We start from the raw sequence: 19,772 nt of genomic DNA, 5'->3' as shown, positions 1-19,772 counted from the left end.
CAGTGAGTGAGTTCAGTTCAATTCCCGACCGATGCATTCTATTTAATTTTCCTCACAGGCAGCCACGTAGTGCTTGCTTTTCATCAGGGACAGAATACCCTCTTCAGCATCAACCACAAGCTCGAAAAAAAAAAACCCGCCTGCCTTTATAGCAATGAAGATTTAGATGCGTTTGCACGTATTGGATAATTCGAGTTGAATGTATTATTTAATGTCATTTAACTATCTAAAAATAGTCATTTAAATATATTTTAATAAGTATTTGAAAAGATTAGTAGCACAGATTTAAAATTACGGTACCTACTAAAAAATCCTTGCTGTGTAAAACAATTGGAAAATCCTTATTGAAACTACGAAAATGCGGGTTGCATTAGGGTTTAATTAATTTTCACATTATCTTAAGTGCTTTGCAAACATACATTATATGAATAATCCAGTAGTAAAAGCGGGCGAAGCCGCAAGGGGGTCGCTAGTTATAATATATATTTTTAGCCGACTTCAAAAAAGAGGTTCTCAATTTGGTTGGTATATTTTTTTACGTGCAAAATATACAATAATATATGTTTTAAATGTGAAATATTATTATAATATTTATTTAATTAAGCAAAATTTTAATTTGTAATTAGTTGCATAATAATTTTTATATAAAATGTATTGAAAGCTATTTGTTATGATTTTTAAAAAACTAAAAGAAGCACTTACGAGATGATATGATATTTTACTATGATTAAAAAAAATACTATTTACATTAATAATAAATATTTGCTAATTTATGGCTATTTAAGATTTAAATTAGATACAATTATATAATTGTGGTTGTCTTTTAAAGATATTTGATTTAATGACTGGATTAATGAATACATATATATATAAGGCAGATCTACATAAAAAAAAATGTGTTTTTTTACGTCTAAGTGATATTATTTAGGAACTCAAGGTAGTCAATTGTAGTCAATTTTAAAAATTACCCAAAAGGGTAAACTATTATAATAATAGGAGAGAGATAGAATCCGAAAATAAATATTTTTCAGTATTTTTGTAATATTATCTATAGTTCTATTTATTTACATATTGGTTATTTGTGGGATTATTATTTAAAATCTAATGTACGTTATCTTTAAAAATACTTACCCTGTGTTATTTACACTGGCTAAAATTACCATAAGAATCAATTTGCACTAAATTCGATTTTTCAGAAATATTATTTCTAGAAAGATTAAAATTATTTTAGAAAATTGAGTTTATAGCAATGTTTATGTAATAAAAAATGTGAGTTTGCTTTAGCTAATATGTATTAGTATTTACTATAAGCTAAAGATATGTATATTTTGAATGAATAATGTAAAACATTTTTTAATTATGTTAAAATATTCAATTAATTGTTAGTATGATATAAGAGTTAATAAATTTTATTTATTTAATATAGATTAAAGTTTGCCATAGACCGTCTATCTATTATGACAAAACGCTAAGTATTGACCAAAATCTAATTTTAATAATAAATAACTTATAGATCCAAACATTATTTTTGTATGAAGTTGCTGACTTGATCGTCGTCATTTTTACATTTAAAAATATTTTTTAGATAATTATAGTATAAATTATTAATATTAAATATTACATTATTAATAGAATTAATAAATTACGCTACAAAGACTAGAAGCGGTCGAAATGTCTAGTTAAGAATTAAGATTTAAAGTTGACTAGATTTGAAGCATGAAGTCGAAATTTAAATATCATGATTTTAACATTTCATATTTAAGTTCGTGTTTTTTTCACTATAGAATAACATATCTATTAATAAATCTCTTTTTGACTAATTTCAAAATTCAATGAACAAATTGAAAGTAATAATATAAGATATTAAAAATTAATAAGTATCAAATAATACATATTTTTTATCGACTAAAATGAAAAGAATAATTATTTAAATATTGTTAAATTGTTCTATAAATATTATTGAACGTAAAATAATATTGTTCATATGTCGGTTTCCTTAAATATATTGTTGTATGGTGTTGCATTAAAGTGTATGAAGCGCGTGTTCGGGGTTTCCCCTTCCGTCTCAGACTCGTCGGTTGTCACGTGCTTAGGAGAAGTCTCTGAATGAAATTCATGGCGGAAATTACCTGAAATATATGTATATTAAAGAAAACTGTTACACGTGTATAGTTTAAAATAAATATATGCACTTAATAATTGATAGTTTAATAGAGTCGTGAAGCAGCGGCTCTCTGATTGCAAACGCAACAGATGTGGGTCCGATTTTGGCTTGGAAAATAAAATTATTTCCATTATCTTGCTCTGGAAACACTACAACATTTAAAACAACGCATACAAAAATCATAGATTTAAAAAAATCTATCAGTAATCGGTAGGGCAATTAAAAAAATATTATTCTTGCAACTTCATCGATTCCAGAACAGTAATTTATTACACATTTCCCTATAATCTAAAAGTACTTAAGAAGAGCGCACAAAAGCAAAGTGAAAACTAAAACAACAAAATACTTACAAGCAAAGCATATAGTGACATCTGGAACTAAATTGAAAACTAAATACTACACAAAAAGCAACATCCTACTAATACTATATTTTCAGTATTTATTGTGTGAAAGTGGAACAAACATACATCCTCACACATTACTTGCACATTTATAATATTAATAGGACGTAAATTCTATATAATGTCATTGGATTTAGAGAAAATAAAAGTCGCGTTTGATGTTCTCTTAACAAATTAAAACATTGCAAATTATAATAAGTAAAAAATTTAAGCAAATATATTTTTTAGGATACAGCAATAAAAAAATATTTTAATGAGGAATGTTTATTTCTTGAGTGAATGTCACCAATGACATGAAATTTTATTACATAAATACTTTTTTGTGCTTTGACTTAGAATAAAACTTAATAATATTAAAACTTTTTCTAATAACTTCAACTTAAGGGTGTTAAATTTAATCCTATGAGAAAAAAATATTGCTACTAATATAAGTGTCAAAAAACAAAATTAAAACAGGTAATAATATGCAAGTTATTATTTTAAAGTTAATTAAGATTAAGTAATTAGAGTTTCTATATTAGTACATATTTTCAATTTTGTTTTTGTGTCGCTATTATAATTTATATAAATGCTGAGTTTAATATTACCAGTTTTATTTAGTTCTAAGTCCATATTTTAATAAAAATGACAATAAAATAGCAGTCTTAAAATTAAAACGAAGCTTTGTATTAAGAAAAATGTAGCTAAAACGCTAAAAACCTAAAAATAAACCAAAATTAAAGTATCTATTGCCATTTAAGTTTTAATTCCGATAATATTTTGTATTTGTCAATCTTTCTGTCACTTTCACACATAGCAAAATTGCAAGTGTAGAAAAGAGACAGCAATATTCAAGATTCTCTTGAGCACATGAAGACTAGATTAAAAGACCATTTGGTACAAATTTACATTAAAAAGTTACATCATATATAGCACAGCTTAATACACTTAAACCTATTATGTACTATAATTGCATTATTGGTTAAATGTCGGTAACAGCCGGCTTTAGACTAGTCAAAATGAAATAGGCGAACAACCTATATATAATAATTATTAAAATAACCTACATTTGTATAATATTGCATGCTTAATTGTAATTAATACTCTAGTAAACATCCATGCGTCATACATTAAGTAAGCGTCAAAAAACACATATCGTCATTTTGGTGAACTAACTATTATTAGGTGCTCCGAAAAATACAATACAAGCTTATGCTTTGGAACTAAAATATAAAATATAAAAATTAAGTCGTTCGAAATTTAAATTTGGATCACAAAATTATGTGTGAAATGAGAATTCAACTGTCAAATTCGACGAAAGCCGAAGTGTAATTTATAGTTCCTTATAATATTATGAAGTATAATACCTCAAGTCAGAATAAATTTCAAATCTCAAATTCTAAATTTGAATATATTTTTTTTAGCAAAAGCTAAAAGTAATGTTTTTAAAGTCCAAAAATTATGAAGTACAACATTTCTAGCCACTACATTCACAGTTAACTTTGAGTGGAATAAATTTCAAAAGTCAAATTTGAATTTCGAGTGTCAATTATTATTCAGTAAAAGCCAAACGTTTTATAAGTCCAAACATTATGAAGTGCAACATTTGAAGCCACTACATTGACAGTTCACTTTTCGCGCCCTTCTCCTACAGAACCCGTAGCATTTCAACGCGAAACAACAAAACCCACTCTTAGTACCATCCGACTTGCAAGACTCTCTGCTGTTCAACCTCTCTAATTCCGGCATTTTTTTATCTTTCACTTTCTCTTTACCACTTAATAACATATCTAGTCTAGATTTCAATTGAGACGGCGATACACTTCTGTCTCTTGTCAATTTATTGGCATCGATATTGGTGGTGGAATCGATTATTTCATTGAAATCGTCTGAATCATTGGATACTTCCGCGTTAGGTGAGTGAGAGTCTACACTTTCAGGTGTGTAAGGATCGAGACATTGCGTGGGGCTGAGTAGTGATGTGTCAATATCGTTAACGAATATTCCGTCACAACTCGAATAATCAGCGCTAGTGATTTCAACGAATGGTATGCCAGACATTTTTTCGTTTAACGAACCAGTTCTAGTGCGTTTCAGTCTATGGTCATCGGATAGTAATTTATCGGGATGGCTTGATGAATACTCAGTGAATTTCAATGATTTCGTGTATAAGTCAGGGTCTGTAGGTAGTCGGGGCAATTTTTGTGAGTAAAATCTAGTTGTGGAACACAAGGCACAAGGAACACTTTCACAACATTGTACGGTACCTCGGTCACTCTGCAGCATCACACGGAGATAAATCGGCTGTGGAGAAAAAAAATATCCTCGATTGGTAAAAGAATGTGTTCGTAATAAATATTGTGTAAATTTAACTTAGAAACGAACTAAGCATGTACAGCGTAATTAAACACTACCGTATAAAGTAAAAATAATTAAATGCAACTGCTCAAATTACTCGAATGATAGTATTTTGGTAGAAAATGGTAGAAATCTTAACAATGTAAAATCCAACATGCAGTGATAGTATATCGACGTAGTTCAATACAAAAGTTGTTTAAGCGTTAATTGTAAAAAATGGTAGGTTTTGGTAAAATACCTTGTGATCTCCCATACAAGCCGCGTCACCTATGACGCCATATTCGCTTCTACGGCGGGTAGGAACGTCCACTAGCCTTCTCAGTTCAGCTGAGGCCTCGCCGCCCTTGGGAGACCCTTCAGATTGATTCCGAACAAGCTTACGACGACCTGGCGATACTTCCGAATCTGAATTTCTGAAAAATTATATTTACTTATTATTGAAATATATTATTGATTTTTTTGTATAGTTTGAAACGGGGGTAACATATTTGTGGCAGTTGTATGTGGAAACCAAAAACACATTTATGCTCAAACACTTAGGTACAATACATTACTATAAAACAGTCAAGGCCAACACTTAAAATATTATTTGGCTGAATAAAGTAAAATGTAAATTAGAAGAGTTAACATTTTCAAAAACAATTAAAATAATTTCGCTTTTATTTAATTTGTTTACAGCATTAGCAAATAAAGATTAAAAAATGCAATAAAACAGTTCAGTAAAATAGCCTGAGCCAATTAAATTTACCAATTTATTTAATTATAATCACAAAAATATATTATTTAAACACTGAACAACATCGACATTCCAAGAAAAATTAAACCAAAATATTTCTTATGTTTATTTCAATTTTTATTTGGTCTGTGGCCATTCCTTATATAAAAACACAGATAATATAACGATTTCAGTCAATCATATAATTATCGGGCAAGTCAAGGGTCACAACAATCGTACCAACAACTTACTGTTTTTTGTATCCGAAAAATTTCTTTTTAAACCTGTAAAATGTGTATATTTATATTGGATAGGATATTGTAATACAGATTATAAAACCACAAGGGAATTAAATATTTTATTTATTTGGGGCGCTAAAAGTTGCTAACATTGTTACAAGCGGCCTTTTTTCGATAGAATAAATTATATTTAGTCGGTTTTTGTATGGCGTTAACGTTATCAAGGTCGAACATTCGAGAGTGAATATTTAAGAGGAAGTGTATAATTGATAATTTATCAGTCGACTATTAATCGATTGTTTCCTTTTGAACATTGTGACAAATTTAAATATATTATTAAGATGAAGAAAATAATATAAAAAATTAATTATAATGTAATAATCAAATATCTTCACTTATATGATATGATATATCAAAGAGCGATATTGAATTCCTATTATTCCTATCACCTAACAATAATATCCACAACATTTTTTTTCTTAATTAATATTTAAAAATGTAAAGCATTCCATTTTCGCCGACTTCATATATATAAAAGTGTTAAAATATGTCCAGAGGAAAATTGAAAAGGTTCCAAATTGGTTAGTATATTTTGTTATAGACGCTAAACAGTCATGAATACGGAAACTCAACGAAACATCTCGTTGGGGGTTAACCCCTAAGTTTTGAGCCGATAAGATATTTTTGCTTGGGAGGCCGCTGCAGTCACATTTACGCGTTAGAAACTTTAATTAGTTTCGTTACTAACCCCGCATAATGCCTGAGGGTAGTCCTAATCTTGCTGTCATTCCGATATAAACATATACGTCTTTTAAATTCTGGATATTTGAGGAAAGGCATACAAATATATATTCAATGGATACTCTTTAAATAAATAAAACTATTAAACAGTGCTTTTAACAAGAAAAACATAAAAAGTTAAGTGAAGTAATAATTTTTTTAGTACACAAAATTTACCTCTGAAATCAAACCCACAGCCAACGCTAAACAATCTGAGGACATTAAAACAAAACAAATATAGCTTACCGTGAACTAATAGCATGTTGTAAACTAGTCGGGTCAGCAATACTCTTTCTACTGACATGTATACCGGGAACACTTAGAGCGTCGAGTTCCGCCATACTGCTTTTCTTTTCTAGTGTTTTGTTTGGACTCATCTGTTTTTTTTTTTAATAATTAAAGATTATATTAGACATTGATAGCAGGAGGCTTAATAAAGTACAACATTTTTGTGTTATGATTATTTCTAAGTACAAATTTACACTTAACAGTTCACAGTTTTCCCCAATATTAGAATACAACAATAAATGAAAGATCAAAAATGTGAGAAAAAAAAAATCCATCATTATTTATCCGATCTTTTTATACATGCTAAGCTCGGGAGGTAACTCTGACCGCAGGCACAGCGAGGTCAATCAACACGATTAACGTCACATTTTTTTAATTCGAGGAGGATGGTTATCCGAGCGGATTTTCCTGAGTGGTAATCGGACCCACACCCTGTCGCGTTTATAGTCGCACGCTTGTACCCCTGCGTCACGACTGACCACAACGTGTTCAATTCAATACAGAAGTTTCTGAGATTAACATTGTTAACCAAGCAAACTCTTTAGCTTTATAACATTAAATATATACAACTATAATCATATAATATTTTTTTGATTTTAAATAACTTATTTATACATACATTAGTATGAGACCGGGCCGGTGAGGCTGACCGCGCTGGACTGCTGTCTGATGATGACACTCTTCCGCTGCCACTGTCAGAATCACATACTGATTTCCTACATACGAAAAAAAAACACTTTTTTAGAAAACGTGTAAAACTGAGTACATTAGTAAATGGACTATTTAATACAAAAAGTATTTTTGAACTTTTTCAAGGCTGTTTTTGTTAGCGCGCTTCCATGCGTTTTCTTTTTATTGGATTTTTTTTTATTGACAGTCGTAAGATGTGTAGGGTTCAATATATAATAATAAATAAATATTACTAGATCAAATGACACTTAATATCTGTTTGACAATTAAAAATAAAAAAATACCATAAAAAAAGCAAATACATACTTAGAACTATGCAAATGTCTATTCTCTCCGCTCCTAGAGTCAGCTTGTTGTATTAACAGTCTCGCTGACTGAGAGAGTAGCACTCTGTCACACCATGCTGGACATCTGGTAAAAAGATGATAAAACTGTAGTAAAATGTAGACAAAACACGGTAAAATATTGAAAAAAGGTAAAAAATTGGTAATATTTGAATGCGAGAAGTGGAGAACGAAGTGAACGAACCTTTAATTTATCTTTACCGCTGCATAAAAAAAGTGACATTAACGGTAACTACAGTACGGTCGACGACTCGTGACCGCCCTCAAGTTAGGCTTTAATTTCTAATCAAAAGTAATAAAAATGCTAAAATTAAATTTGCGCAGCCGTCTATAACTTACTTAAGAGTATAATTATTATTATATAAGAGTTACCTAGTTTTCATGTAATGTGTGGGCAGATGAACGTCTTCCTCGAACGGGTAAGTGGGTGGAAATTTAACTGGAAACTCGTAGAGGTGAGATCTTAGTGCTTCTAATTCACGATCGTACTTTTGTAACTGAAATATTTAAAGTAAATTTTGTATTTTTTAAGCCTTGTTATAAAGAATCAGTTCGACAGGGTCTAACTATGAACTCGATGGATGTACGTTCGATTCCTGTTAAAGGGAACGCTTGAATGGCATATAACTTATTTCCTTTTTTTTAGTCTCTTCTCTAATTAGTGGATATCAGTGTCTAAATAAATGTAAATCTCTCTGTATATCTCCCTAAAATCTTTAATGCCTTGTATAACTCACCCAAGGCTCTCTAAATATCTTCTGGTGATCGACATGAGAGAACTCCTTCTTGCCGATACTAAGTACTACGCGATCGTCCGACTTCGATCTGTATTGCAGTTTCGACGTGTCCACATTGGCGCCATTTTGTAGACGGCACGCTGTCAGCTCTTCTGTCACTTTCTGAAAACATTGTTTTATCGTACACATAAAGGTGTTTACGTGCAAATTGCAATTTGAGAAGAAAAGTGGAGAAAAGAGTGTCTTTGTCAAAAAAAAATCATTTATTTACCTTAACAACCCCTCCTGTGTCGGTCCTAAAATTAAAATCACCAAATATGAAGTACGGTGCCGCGTTCACATCTGAATGAAGATGGCGGAGCGTGTGTCGTAGCGCTCGACGACGACTACGACAATAAACCTTAGGGAAAAAAGAAAGAATTTTATATTAGTTTTCTAGGGTTTCTGTATTTCAAAAGGAAAACCACTACTTATAGTACTCCTAACTATAGTACGATCGACGAGTCGTGGCCGCCTTGAAGTTAGACGGTTTGAGCTTTTGCGCTTTCGGAAGTAAAATATACAAAAGTCATAAAATCTATAACTATAACTAATATAACTTTAGGGCGGACACTACTCGTTGACCTATAAATAAAAAACTACTATGGGGAACAACATGTCTTAACACTAGATTTCCTCTGCCTGTCCTTCTATGTGCGGAGTACACGTCACGCTAAAAAAAATAAAAAAATAATACTTACAGAAGGAAAAGGCTCCAGAGCCAGTAAATTAGACGCATCGTGAAACAGATGTATGTTGATGAACTCCACCGCAGTGCCGCGTATAGTCCAGCGAGTGCGTAGAAACCCTTTGCGAGACCATTTACACTGAAATTGGAATAATTTGGTTAATTAATAATTTTGTATAAGATTTTTTTTTAGATGTAAAGATCCCGATTCCCACTCGAGTTGAGATCCGCCACTTAACACGCAAAGACCCCGGAATATGGAGGAAAGTGGGGGAACAAAAGAGTCATAATGGGAACGTAGTATCTTAACACTAGATTCCCGCCAAAAAAAAATTAAAACTTATTTTATTTAATTTACTTGTGGGCGTGTCTCGCTTACCTCGGGAAAGAAATGCTGTGGAAATTTCGCCTTTTCCTTAGTAGTGATTTTTTCTATGTTGCCACTGTTTACCTCCTTGCCAACGACATCTACATACGATTTTAATTCAAAGTCCCATATCTTGAGATCGGTCAGTGTGGAATGCGCGAAGTACATGTTGCCCAATGCCTAGAATGAAAGAAAAAAATAATATGTTAATATTATATTATTAAGTACAGTAAGGTCGACGAGCTGTGACCTACAGATAGGTGTAGATAACTCCGCAGATTTGATTTTAGGATTTTTGTTACTTTTGATTACTTTCTTCCCGAGTGAACTATGCAAAATAAATGTGAAAGCCTAACTTGAGGGCGGCCACAACTTGTTAATCCTACTGTAATATAGGTACACCTACATCGTACTTACTAAAAAATAAACGTTAATAAGTAGCCAATACACAAGATAGCCATCGATTTGACAGTACGTGGCGTACAACGCGATATCTAATCTGATATTAATATAACGATATTGGTTCGCGTTAAGCTCCTCTTTACATGTTTATTAGCTTTCGTATTAGTGTCATTAGCGATTTAATGTGAATTGAAAAGTATGAATTAAGCTTTTTATCTTTTTACAGTGTTATATGGTTGTTCTATTTTTATTTATTGAGAAGCCAATGGAATGTGACGGTTAGGGTTAGGAAGAGAAATTATAGTGTTAAGACACTCCGTTCCCCACTTTCCGTAGGATTTTCGAGATATTTGTGAGTTGAGTGGCGGAACTGGGCGCCCCGATTAGCCGGTCAGAGCGTGGAAATAAATATGAATGAAATATAATTACTAACCCAAGTGGAAATCGAAGAGACAATCGTTGCGCTTACAGTCAAAAGTTGTATAGTTTATGATCAAAAGCGGATTACGAAATATTATAAAGGCAAACTTAAACATAATATCTAGATTTTGTTTTAACGTATAATTGAATAACAACCTTTTAATTTTCGAGGGCGAAGTATAAACCTTTATCAATTTCATTAGATTTATTTTCAAAAATTTAACAACCTGAAGATTCAAATAGAGGATGATGAATTTAAACAAAAAAATACTGTTAACAAACAAAAATGAAAAGAAGAATAGGTATATATTTTTTAATTTAAAACGTTAAAAGACATTTAATGTCTTTTAAAGAAGCAGCAAGCAAGTGCTTAGTAAAGTAACTATAAATAGATGAACTTTAATTAAAGAGTACTTCTCTCGTGAAATATAACACAAAATACGGCTCTCTTGGCAATTTTTGACGTTTATTTGCCATAAAAATTAAGGTTCCGTGGTATAACAGAAAAAAATAGCTAAACGCGAGTTGGAATCGTCGAGGGTTTCGTACCAATTCAATCATTGTAATTATCAATAAGAAGTAGGGACAGGTAATAAATGTTCACATTCGTAAATAAAGTACAAATATATAAGTTTGAATTATTTTTTCCGACAAAATTGCTATAAAATAAATCTTTTATTAAATAGACTGAAACTTTAGCTTCCAATGCTTTCAATTGCTGTTCAAAATGATAATGTTCTTAGACTACGAAATTAATTTAGATTGGAAAAAAAATAATAGTGTAGTTCAAGCGGGCGAAGCCGCAAGCGGGTCCCTAATATTTAAATAATAAATTTATATACACATTTACTTAAATACCTAGCTGTAATAATACCTTATATTGTTTTTGGTAAAAGTCTCACGTTATGTCGCTACGTCTTAAGCTTTAATAATTCAAAGCTCAAGGTTATGCATTTTAACATAAATCGTTTTTAACCTGACCTAGATATAGTTTTTAATATTCTTTGTAAAAAATAAATGCCGTATCTTTCTGGTACAATATTTTATAAGGAGATATTGAAATTATTTTTTAAATGTAGAGACAATAAAAATACTGCAGCAGGTAGTTAATTGGCATAAGTTAGTGCTTTTTTAACATTTTTTACGGTTTCACGCTTTTACCCGCACAGCATGACAGGCAGGCCTAGTGCTAATCTAAATAATTTAATCTAATATCTCTTTCTGCGCAATTTTCAAGTAATTGCGAGTTGAGGGGCGGAACTCAACGCCGCTTTAACATCTTTTTCTTATATTATTTTTAGGTTCACGCAGTATCCTGAAGGAATACGGGAACGTACTATTAATATACACTGTTCCCTTTAAGACACTTCCTGTCCCCACTTTCTGCCGAATTCTGCACCCTGGTGGGTCTATCCTGGTGTTGAGTCTACCCTGCTAAGTGCGTTAGATAGCGTGATGAAAAATAATAATAATATACAGCTTTAGTTCTCACCTGCCCACACACGAATAGAACAGAAAAACAAATAAATTTTATATAAACAAAATAAAATATACAATTGAGTAATGCGTAAACGTAATCGTATAATAATTGTTTCTACAAATTCGTGATTATTATTAATATTATGATTTACTCGTTATTGTTCGTATGATTAAAGTAAACAACACCAGGATAAGCCTTGAAACGTTGCATTGTTGAAAGTACTCGTATGTAATTGTAAATATTTTCAATTTTAGTATCTTTAACTAGTGTTAACTCGCGATTTTTCCTCCGTTGTCAAATAGAAATAACTATTCGTAGTGTATGACATATGTATAACATGTTCCAAGTACCGTATTTACAAATCACTGTTGATCGTGCAACTGTAAACGCGAGAGGTTGTGGGTTCGATTCTCTCTCGAGGGAATGAAATATTTAATATTTTAGTTTTCTTGGCTCTGGCTTTGATGTTGAGATGCCTCCGAAACTCGGCGGGAAATGAAGAGCGTAGTGTCTTAACACTATGTTTCCTCTAAAAAGAAAGTATTATAAATTATTTATTTATTGTATGTATATAGGAGATACCTAAATACATTTCTCTTATGGAGAGAGCGGAGAAAGTATGGTGAAAGTAATATCAGAACCAATTCATATTGCACGGTTATAAATTATGATTAAAGAAATTTCTTAAAAGTGACACTTTGTAAGTTAAGTATGAAGTGAATTCGATATTAGCACCCATATAGCTTTATAAAATATGAAAACTGTATGACAGAGAATGACTGTGAACGCCACGTTTGCGGGTTCGATCGTTACTCGGAGGAATGAATAATTTTCTTTAGGTCGTTCTGGTTAGTAGACAAAGTGCAAGAAAGACGATTTGAAAAATTGGAAAAACGTTTTAACGCTAGGTACCCTCTGCCTGAATGAAGGATTTAGCGTGAAGCGTAAAAAAAGACATAGAAATAAGAAATATACAATAATCTCTCACTAAATTCTCCACCAACTTCATATTACATAAAAAAACACGTAAATGAAAAGAAAAACATGTTTAATTATATAATTATTCACAAATTACAATCGCCAAGGCGACGTCCATTGTGGGGACACATTAGCATTTTCGTGAATGATATTTTACGATACCTTTTTAACTACAATATATATTTTTTTCAATAAAACTCGTCTTGGACATAAATGTGCATAAAATATCAATAACAATAAGGCACCTTAATGGTATGTATTAAGGTAGCTTTTACAACGATAAGATAATTTCTTGATTGTTTAGTAAAGAACTATTAAAATTAGCACAATTCCATTAAAGGTGAGTGTTCAATGGCTTTACGTCATACATCCATAACGGATTTATTTGGTCCTTTGAGCGGCATTCCTTTCCACATTCCACGACTACATGGTCTATACATCTATATATATATATATATATATATATATATATATATATATATATATATATAATAAATATGTAACAGATAGCTGTCTGTACATGGACGATGTATTTTGGGGGTATTTATCAAAGTGTCCCAAACGCAAATCCAGAAAAGGCTAGAGCCATTTAAATGCAATTTTCAGTATTGTATTTTTGTAAACTTTTCTTAATTAAATATTTGCTATTTTAATTATAATCGATTAATAAAATTAAAAAAAAATGGCATTTTGAAAAAAAATTGGTCACTATAAATCTGCTGCATATATTAGAAAATAAAGTGAATAAATAATAGTTTAGCACAAACGGGCGAAGCCGCAAGAGGGTCACTAGCTCGCTAGCACGTAATATTATAATACCTAGGTAATATGCGGTTTGCAATTATTGAGGGAATAAAATAATGTTAATAAAATATTTATGATCCAGTAGAATGATAATTACAATATAATCAAATGGTAATATAACATCCTACTGCCTCTCTCTTTCTTAGAAATATGATTGGATGATTCATACAGTTAAGAATTACACAAATCGGTAATCTAGATACTCTTATATTAGACATGTATAGTATAATAATAATTTACAAAAATTAATTAATTATTAAACTTAGTAACTTTAGAGGCCAGTCGTGGCGTAGGGGCACAAAGTGCAAACCGATTGCTTGAGGGTTCGATCCCCACTCGGGGAAATTAAATATTTATTTAAAAAAAATATTTCCATTTCTTCGCTCTGGTGTCGAGTCAAAGGGCGGCGTTGAGTTTCGCCACTAAACACACAATGCGTCCAGGCGTTCGGCGGAAAGTGTGGAACGGAGTGTCTCAGCACTAGCTTCCTTCTGCATCTAGGCATTGCGTGTTGAGTGGCAGAATTCAACGTCGCGTTCAAACGTACCTACTTAAATATAAATTTATATAAAAAAAAATTACTTCGAGTGGGAATCGAACCCACAACCAGTCGCGTTTACAATCACTCAATGGCTGGCCTCAAGTCCTATTACTTGAGGTGAGAAAACATAATGAACTTAAATCGAATATATACCTTCTTTGTACTAAATCCCATTACATGAGATACTAAGTCAAAGTTAATCGCGTCTGTGGGGATTTCAACATTTCTATGGCATCCACTCTCAAAACGTATAGTATAGTAATAGTAGACTATTTCATTTATTAGATCACGAGGTTACATAGATACAAGCAAATGCGTGTTTAGCTACACTTCTACTACTAGAGTTCCCCTACTCAATATTTAAATTCAAAATAAATTGTCGCCCCGAAAATTGTATGAAAAATGGGGAACAGACTCCTGGAGCTGTTTTTTTCAAATGTTTGTCTGTCTGACGGACAAATCTTACAAATGGCTGAAATTTTATCGAGATTTCTGCAATGACAACCGGATTTTTTCAAATATTCAGCCTAATTTCAGTTGTAAAAAAAAATTAGATTTTTTTTTAAAAATAACAACTACCCACAGAAATTCCTATCAAAATGTCTATGGCAACATAAGCTAATACAAAAGAAAACAAGCCTCCAATGTTAAAAAGCACATATGCCGTACCTACCTATAGGTATAACAGCTCTTTCCGTTTCTCGCCTAGTCTATATTGAAGCCGACGATTATTGATCGAACCACGCGTTCTATTTCGAGATTTATAATAAAGTTCCAGTTAATTTACCCGCCTGGGGTGTGCAGTGCGCTTCGAGAGGAATCAATGATATTTTTTTATTTATAAATAGATGTTAACGCAACTCTAGCAGAATTCGGCGGAAAGTGGGGAACGGAGTATCTTAACACTTGCCTACCTTATTGTGTGCGGGATACAGCGTGAAGCTGACTTTAATTTTTTAAATAGATGTTATGGTGAAAATTTCTATGTAGGCTATGTATTCTTCTCCTATGTAGGCTATGTATTCATATTTTTCACTTAAAAAACAATTTTCTTTAGATTATGATTTTTATCGGCGTTCATGTTATTTTTAAACAGTTAAAAAAAAGTATATAAGACAATATTGCTAACAGACAAAAAATAATTATAATTAGTTAAAATTATCCGCTTTTCCAAAGAAAAAAATTGTAAATTCAAGTTTTATGACGTCATATACATACATTTAGACGTAGGTACTGTGTCATTTGAGACGCTTTTTGTCTCACATTTTATTCCTATAAAGTATAAGGGTTGAAACCCTAAAATTCACAAAATCATCCACTGTTTGTTATTTCGACGTAACGTGATGAGAAGGTATGGATTAATGGTGGAGCTCTTGGACGGTTTCCAAGAGGCGCTGGTTCAAATCTCACGGTTAATTTTCTAAAAAAAGTTATTTTATTCCTAAGTGTGGAATATCACTTGTTACGCATTATCACTAAAAATGTTAAATATATTTTTAGGCGTAAATCGCCTTACTTTAAACAAGAAATAAGACAAGCCTGCTTATTTAAATAGGAAACTCGGCTATCGGGTTTAAAATAACACAACATACGTAAATTCCCACACACTTTGAACAAATTACATAAATTGAGGGAAATATTTGTTTTTGTGGGAAGTAAAACCACAAACAATACATAAAGTATTGCATACATTTTTACATTCGTAAATCGTATTGCTTAATACAATATTAAAACAAAAGAAAGCAGCTTTGCATATTATTAGGGCAGAGAGAATTTAGTATTAAACAACGCGTTCCCATTTTCCATCAATTTCTCAAGCGCTTCCATCTCTCTGCTTTGTCTTCTTACCAGAGCAAGGAAGGAAAATCAATTTATTCTCCCAATTTGAAATCGACCCACTATCGTCGCGGTTACAGTCAGTCGCTGTGCCGCTGCGCCATGATGGCTTTATTATATTACCTAATAGATAACATTCGTGACAAATTTCTTTAAACAAACATGGGAAATATATAAATACAAAAATTTTACTATTTATAAAAGTAAAATTTGGACTTTTACTCTCTTATTCTTTTACTTTTACTCTTTTATTTTAACTTTTTCACGTAAAAATTATCTACGCCATTGCCGTTCCGTTCCGTTCCGAGAAAGCGCGACGTTGAGTACCGCTACTTAACGATCCACTATTTCGAAATTGGCTTGAGAGTAGAGAACGGATCGTCAAAACAGCAGATTCTCTGTTTTCCCAGCTAAGCCGAAAAGCATAATTTTAACACTCGTAACCACAGACTATAGTAACGTTACAATAATTGCTTAAAAAAATAACCACTTAATTATACGAAAAGGCGATAAAAATCCATTAAAGAGTAGTTTTACTTAATAATATAATTAGCATTTACCTATAAAGATTAAAATTTATGTCGATCGTATTACATCACTAAATATCAACGCCCTTGTAGCGTAGTTCTTGTGTGTCATAATTCTATGTACGTAATCGTTTTGGGTTCAAATTTCACATATACAAATATTTAAACATTTCATTCCAGTATTTAATGATAAACGTAAAAAGAGAATAGAACGTAAAGGTATTGTGATGTAGTGCAACGGTGACTGTCTGTACAAGTATACGTGATGACTGTGGGTTCGATTCGCATCCGGGGAAGTGAATTAAATATCTTTCACTGCTCTTATGCCTGAAGCGCGGCGTTAAGATCTACTAATCAATGCACAATAATTGTATATTACGGTCGAATATATATAGAAGTATGCATTATTATTAGAATATTTCTTCTGTCTACTGCAAAAAATCCAAAAACTTAACTTTAAGAAGGCAACAACTTATCAACCATTATATTAATAAAATTAATTACTCACAGTAAATTTCTCCGGCGAACTAAAATCTTCATCTAGGTATATTCTAATCTTGTCATACAGTCTCAGCTCTGGGCAATCGCAGAGGCGTTGTACAAAGTCTTGTACATATTGCATAGACTTCTCGTACGCCTTGCCGCCGACTTCTTGCAAATGTAAGGCGATAAACTTGGGATCCATTCGGGAAACCGCTTGGAGGAACTCCGACGTCCATATTGGTAGCATTACCGACGGCTGAAACAATAGTTAAATAATATATTTTTCGTAATACTTTCATATTATGCCAGAATTTTTAACGAAAAAATCTTAGGCCAGTCGTGGCTCAGGAGCACAAGCGAGTGACTGTAAACGCGACAGGTTGTGAGTTCGATTCCCACTCGAAGAAATGAAATATTTATTAACAATTAAAATTAAATCAGCTTCACGCTGTATCCCGCACACAGCAGGATAGGCAGAGGGAATCTAGGGTTAAGACACTTCGTTCTACACCCTCCCACGAATTTTGGAGGCATTGCGTGTAGAGTTGTGGACCTTAACGCCGCGCTTTGCCTCGACACCAAAGTGAAGAAATGAAAATATAAATTTAAATAAATATTTTCTTACCTTGAGTGGGGATTGAACCCACAACCAGTTGATTAAATATTTATTAAATTTCAGCTAATACTATAACTTCTCACAATATAATTATTTAGTTGCATCAAAAATGAATTCTAAAGTTTTTAAATAAGTACAAAACTATTAAAATAATAAGGAAAAAATCTGATGTTGAACTACAAAAAAATGTATAATTTTTTTATCATATGAGCAATTATTTTCATTTTCCTGTAAGCATGAATCATTGTATAAAGTTTGATTGACTGTTGATAAAGTCTTGACATTATTACTGTTTTATAAAAATAATACAGCATCTGACTCCAAATGTGATGGTTGTAAGTTCACCACCGACTCGGATTGACTTGGACAACGAGTTGTGCGCGGGGAACAAAGTGTCTTATCACTGTTTCCTCTGCTCTAACCCGTCATGTGTGGGATACAATGTGAAATTTAAATAAATATATAAGAATTCAAAATGTAAAGTTTTTTAAATGGTTTACTTTTCACAACAACAGTTATTCAAAAACATAATAAAAGGTTAAAAGAATTGTAGGTTTAGTAGATTTTATTTATCTCACAAATAACTATGTTTCATACTTTACTAAGCTAGCTTATTGTTATTAGAATTTTTTTGTAAATTTTGTTATTTTCATTTGGTGTGCATTGAAAAGTTTATATATTATGACATCTTAAAATTGATACACAAATAAAAATTCAAAACATAAGATTTATTATAAAGGCATATTTATATATAAATCTATTAATTAGGCAGATTTTTATGTAAAAAAGTAATGTTATCAAAGTTTTGAGGCTTTACTTGAAAGAAGCGATTTAATTTATGTTAAAATAAAGCAATGAATGTATGATAAAATATGTAAATTATATTTAATTATAGTTATGGGGAATATATTCAAATTACTTTATAATGTGATAAGGGTCAGTGATTAGTTTCATTTTTTTTATTTATAAAATATTTTTAAATTAAAAATATTTTGTGAAATTAGATCATTATTTTCATTTACATATCATCATTTAGTGAATTTTATCAGTTCCGGAACTACTTTTTATTATTGATTAATATATTAGTAATAAGTAGCATGGATTGCATTAATAATAACTTTAAGCAAAAAAAAATTGTTCAGCAGCTAGAACTTGTGATTAATAAAAATGTTTTGAAGTTAATATGAGTGGGATTTTACACACATTATATAAAGATATATTTCTTGGTAATTCAACTCTTTTAAAGGTAAAGCATGAGTGTGAGACATGGTGGAAATGAGGAACAGAAAATTTATAAAATGTACTATTTTATAAAATTGTTTGAAAAATGAATTGGCTAAGTGAGCGTGACAAATGGCAATTTACGTGCAATGACATGAAAAACACTTGTTTCAAAATTAGACCAGTGTCACATGCGCAACGTTTAATTAATATAATGTAGGTAGGCATATATTATGTCAGGCATAGCAAGTGAGGGCGACAATTACGTGATTTATTGAGACAATACTTACGTCCTCGAAAATGGATCCTACGTTGGCGGTCACAAGCAACAACGGCACTTTATCCGAACCCATTTTTTTAAATTTCAACATCCCGAAAATGTAACGAAAACAATATCGCCCGAAAAATATTTATTAAGATATTATATTCAAACGGTTCGGCAAAATGGGCGTGTAAACGCCCTACGCGCGAATCCGGCTGATAACATTATTATGGTTATAAATATTATTTTATTCTCTTAAACAATTTTTGTCCGATATCGCAATCGCCCTCCTCGCCCTTTCAAGTATATGACATTTGTAAATGAATGAATGGATGACGTTTAGTTTTATGTCCAAACTACACAACACTTCATAGTATACAATAATATTATTTTAAATCTATTTTACTGGTTTT

General features: G+C 31.5%; 1 protein-coding gene across 2 annotated transcripts; it reads right to left on the bottom strand.

Annotated features, from left to right (window-relative positions):
- Positions 1–470: 470 nt before the first annotated feature.
- 5PtaseI (inositol polyphosphate-5-phosphatase A) lies at positions 471–19,656 on the bottom strand. Of its 2 annotated transcripts, XM_085202571.1 has the most exons (13): positions 19,388–19,618; positions 17,286–17,516; positions 9,802–9,969; positions 9,436–9,561; positions 8,967–9,095; positions 8,696–8,857; positions 8,331–8,455; positions 7,921–8,025; positions 7,544–7,640; positions 6,883–7,013; positions 5,141–5,315; positions 4,812–4,848; positions 471–2,129 (listed from the first exon to the last, which is right to left on the bottom strand). In XM_085202571.1, the coding sequence occupies exons 1-13, from the start codon at positions 19,466–19,468 to the stop codon at positions 1,981–1,983; spliced, it is 1,716 nt and encodes a 571-aa protein (XP_085058697.1). In that variant the 5' UTR covers positions 19,469–19,618; the 3' UTR covers positions 471–1,980. The 2 variants fall into 2 exon arrangements, with proteins under 2 accessions (XP_085058697.1, XP_085058696.1); XM_085202570.1 differs by lacking the exon at positions 471–2,129 and having other exon boundaries at positions 3,995–4,848; positions 19,388–19,656.
- Between the last annotated feature and the right edge of the window lie 116 nt (positions 19,657–19,772).

Source organism: Heliconius melpomene, chromosome 19, assembly GCF_056956725.1.
Source record: "Heliconius melpomene rosina isolate 202511_hmr_F chromosome 19, ASM5695672v1, whole genome shotgun sequence".
Lineage (NCBI taxonomy): Eukaryota > Metazoa > Arthropoda > Insecta > Lepidoptera > Nymphalidae > Heliconius > Heliconius melpomene.
This window is presented reverse-complemented; position numbering and strand designations above follow the sequence as displayed.

Bases quoted from the DNA above. Each gene is read 5' to 3' on its own strand.
- 5PtaseI (XM_085202570.1), bottom strand. From the start codon at position 19,468: ATGTTGAAATTTAAAAAAATGGGTTCGGATAAAGTGCCGTTGTTGCTT. The intron at 8,858-8,966 runs GTAAATAAATGA...CAATGTTTTCAG, and splicing joins ACACAGGAGGGGTTGTTAAG to AAAGTGACAGAAGAGCTGAC. The intron at 8,456-8,695 runs GTGAGTTATACA...TAAATATTTCAG, and splicing joins AGATATTTAGAGAGCCTTGG to TTACAAAAGTACGATCGTGA.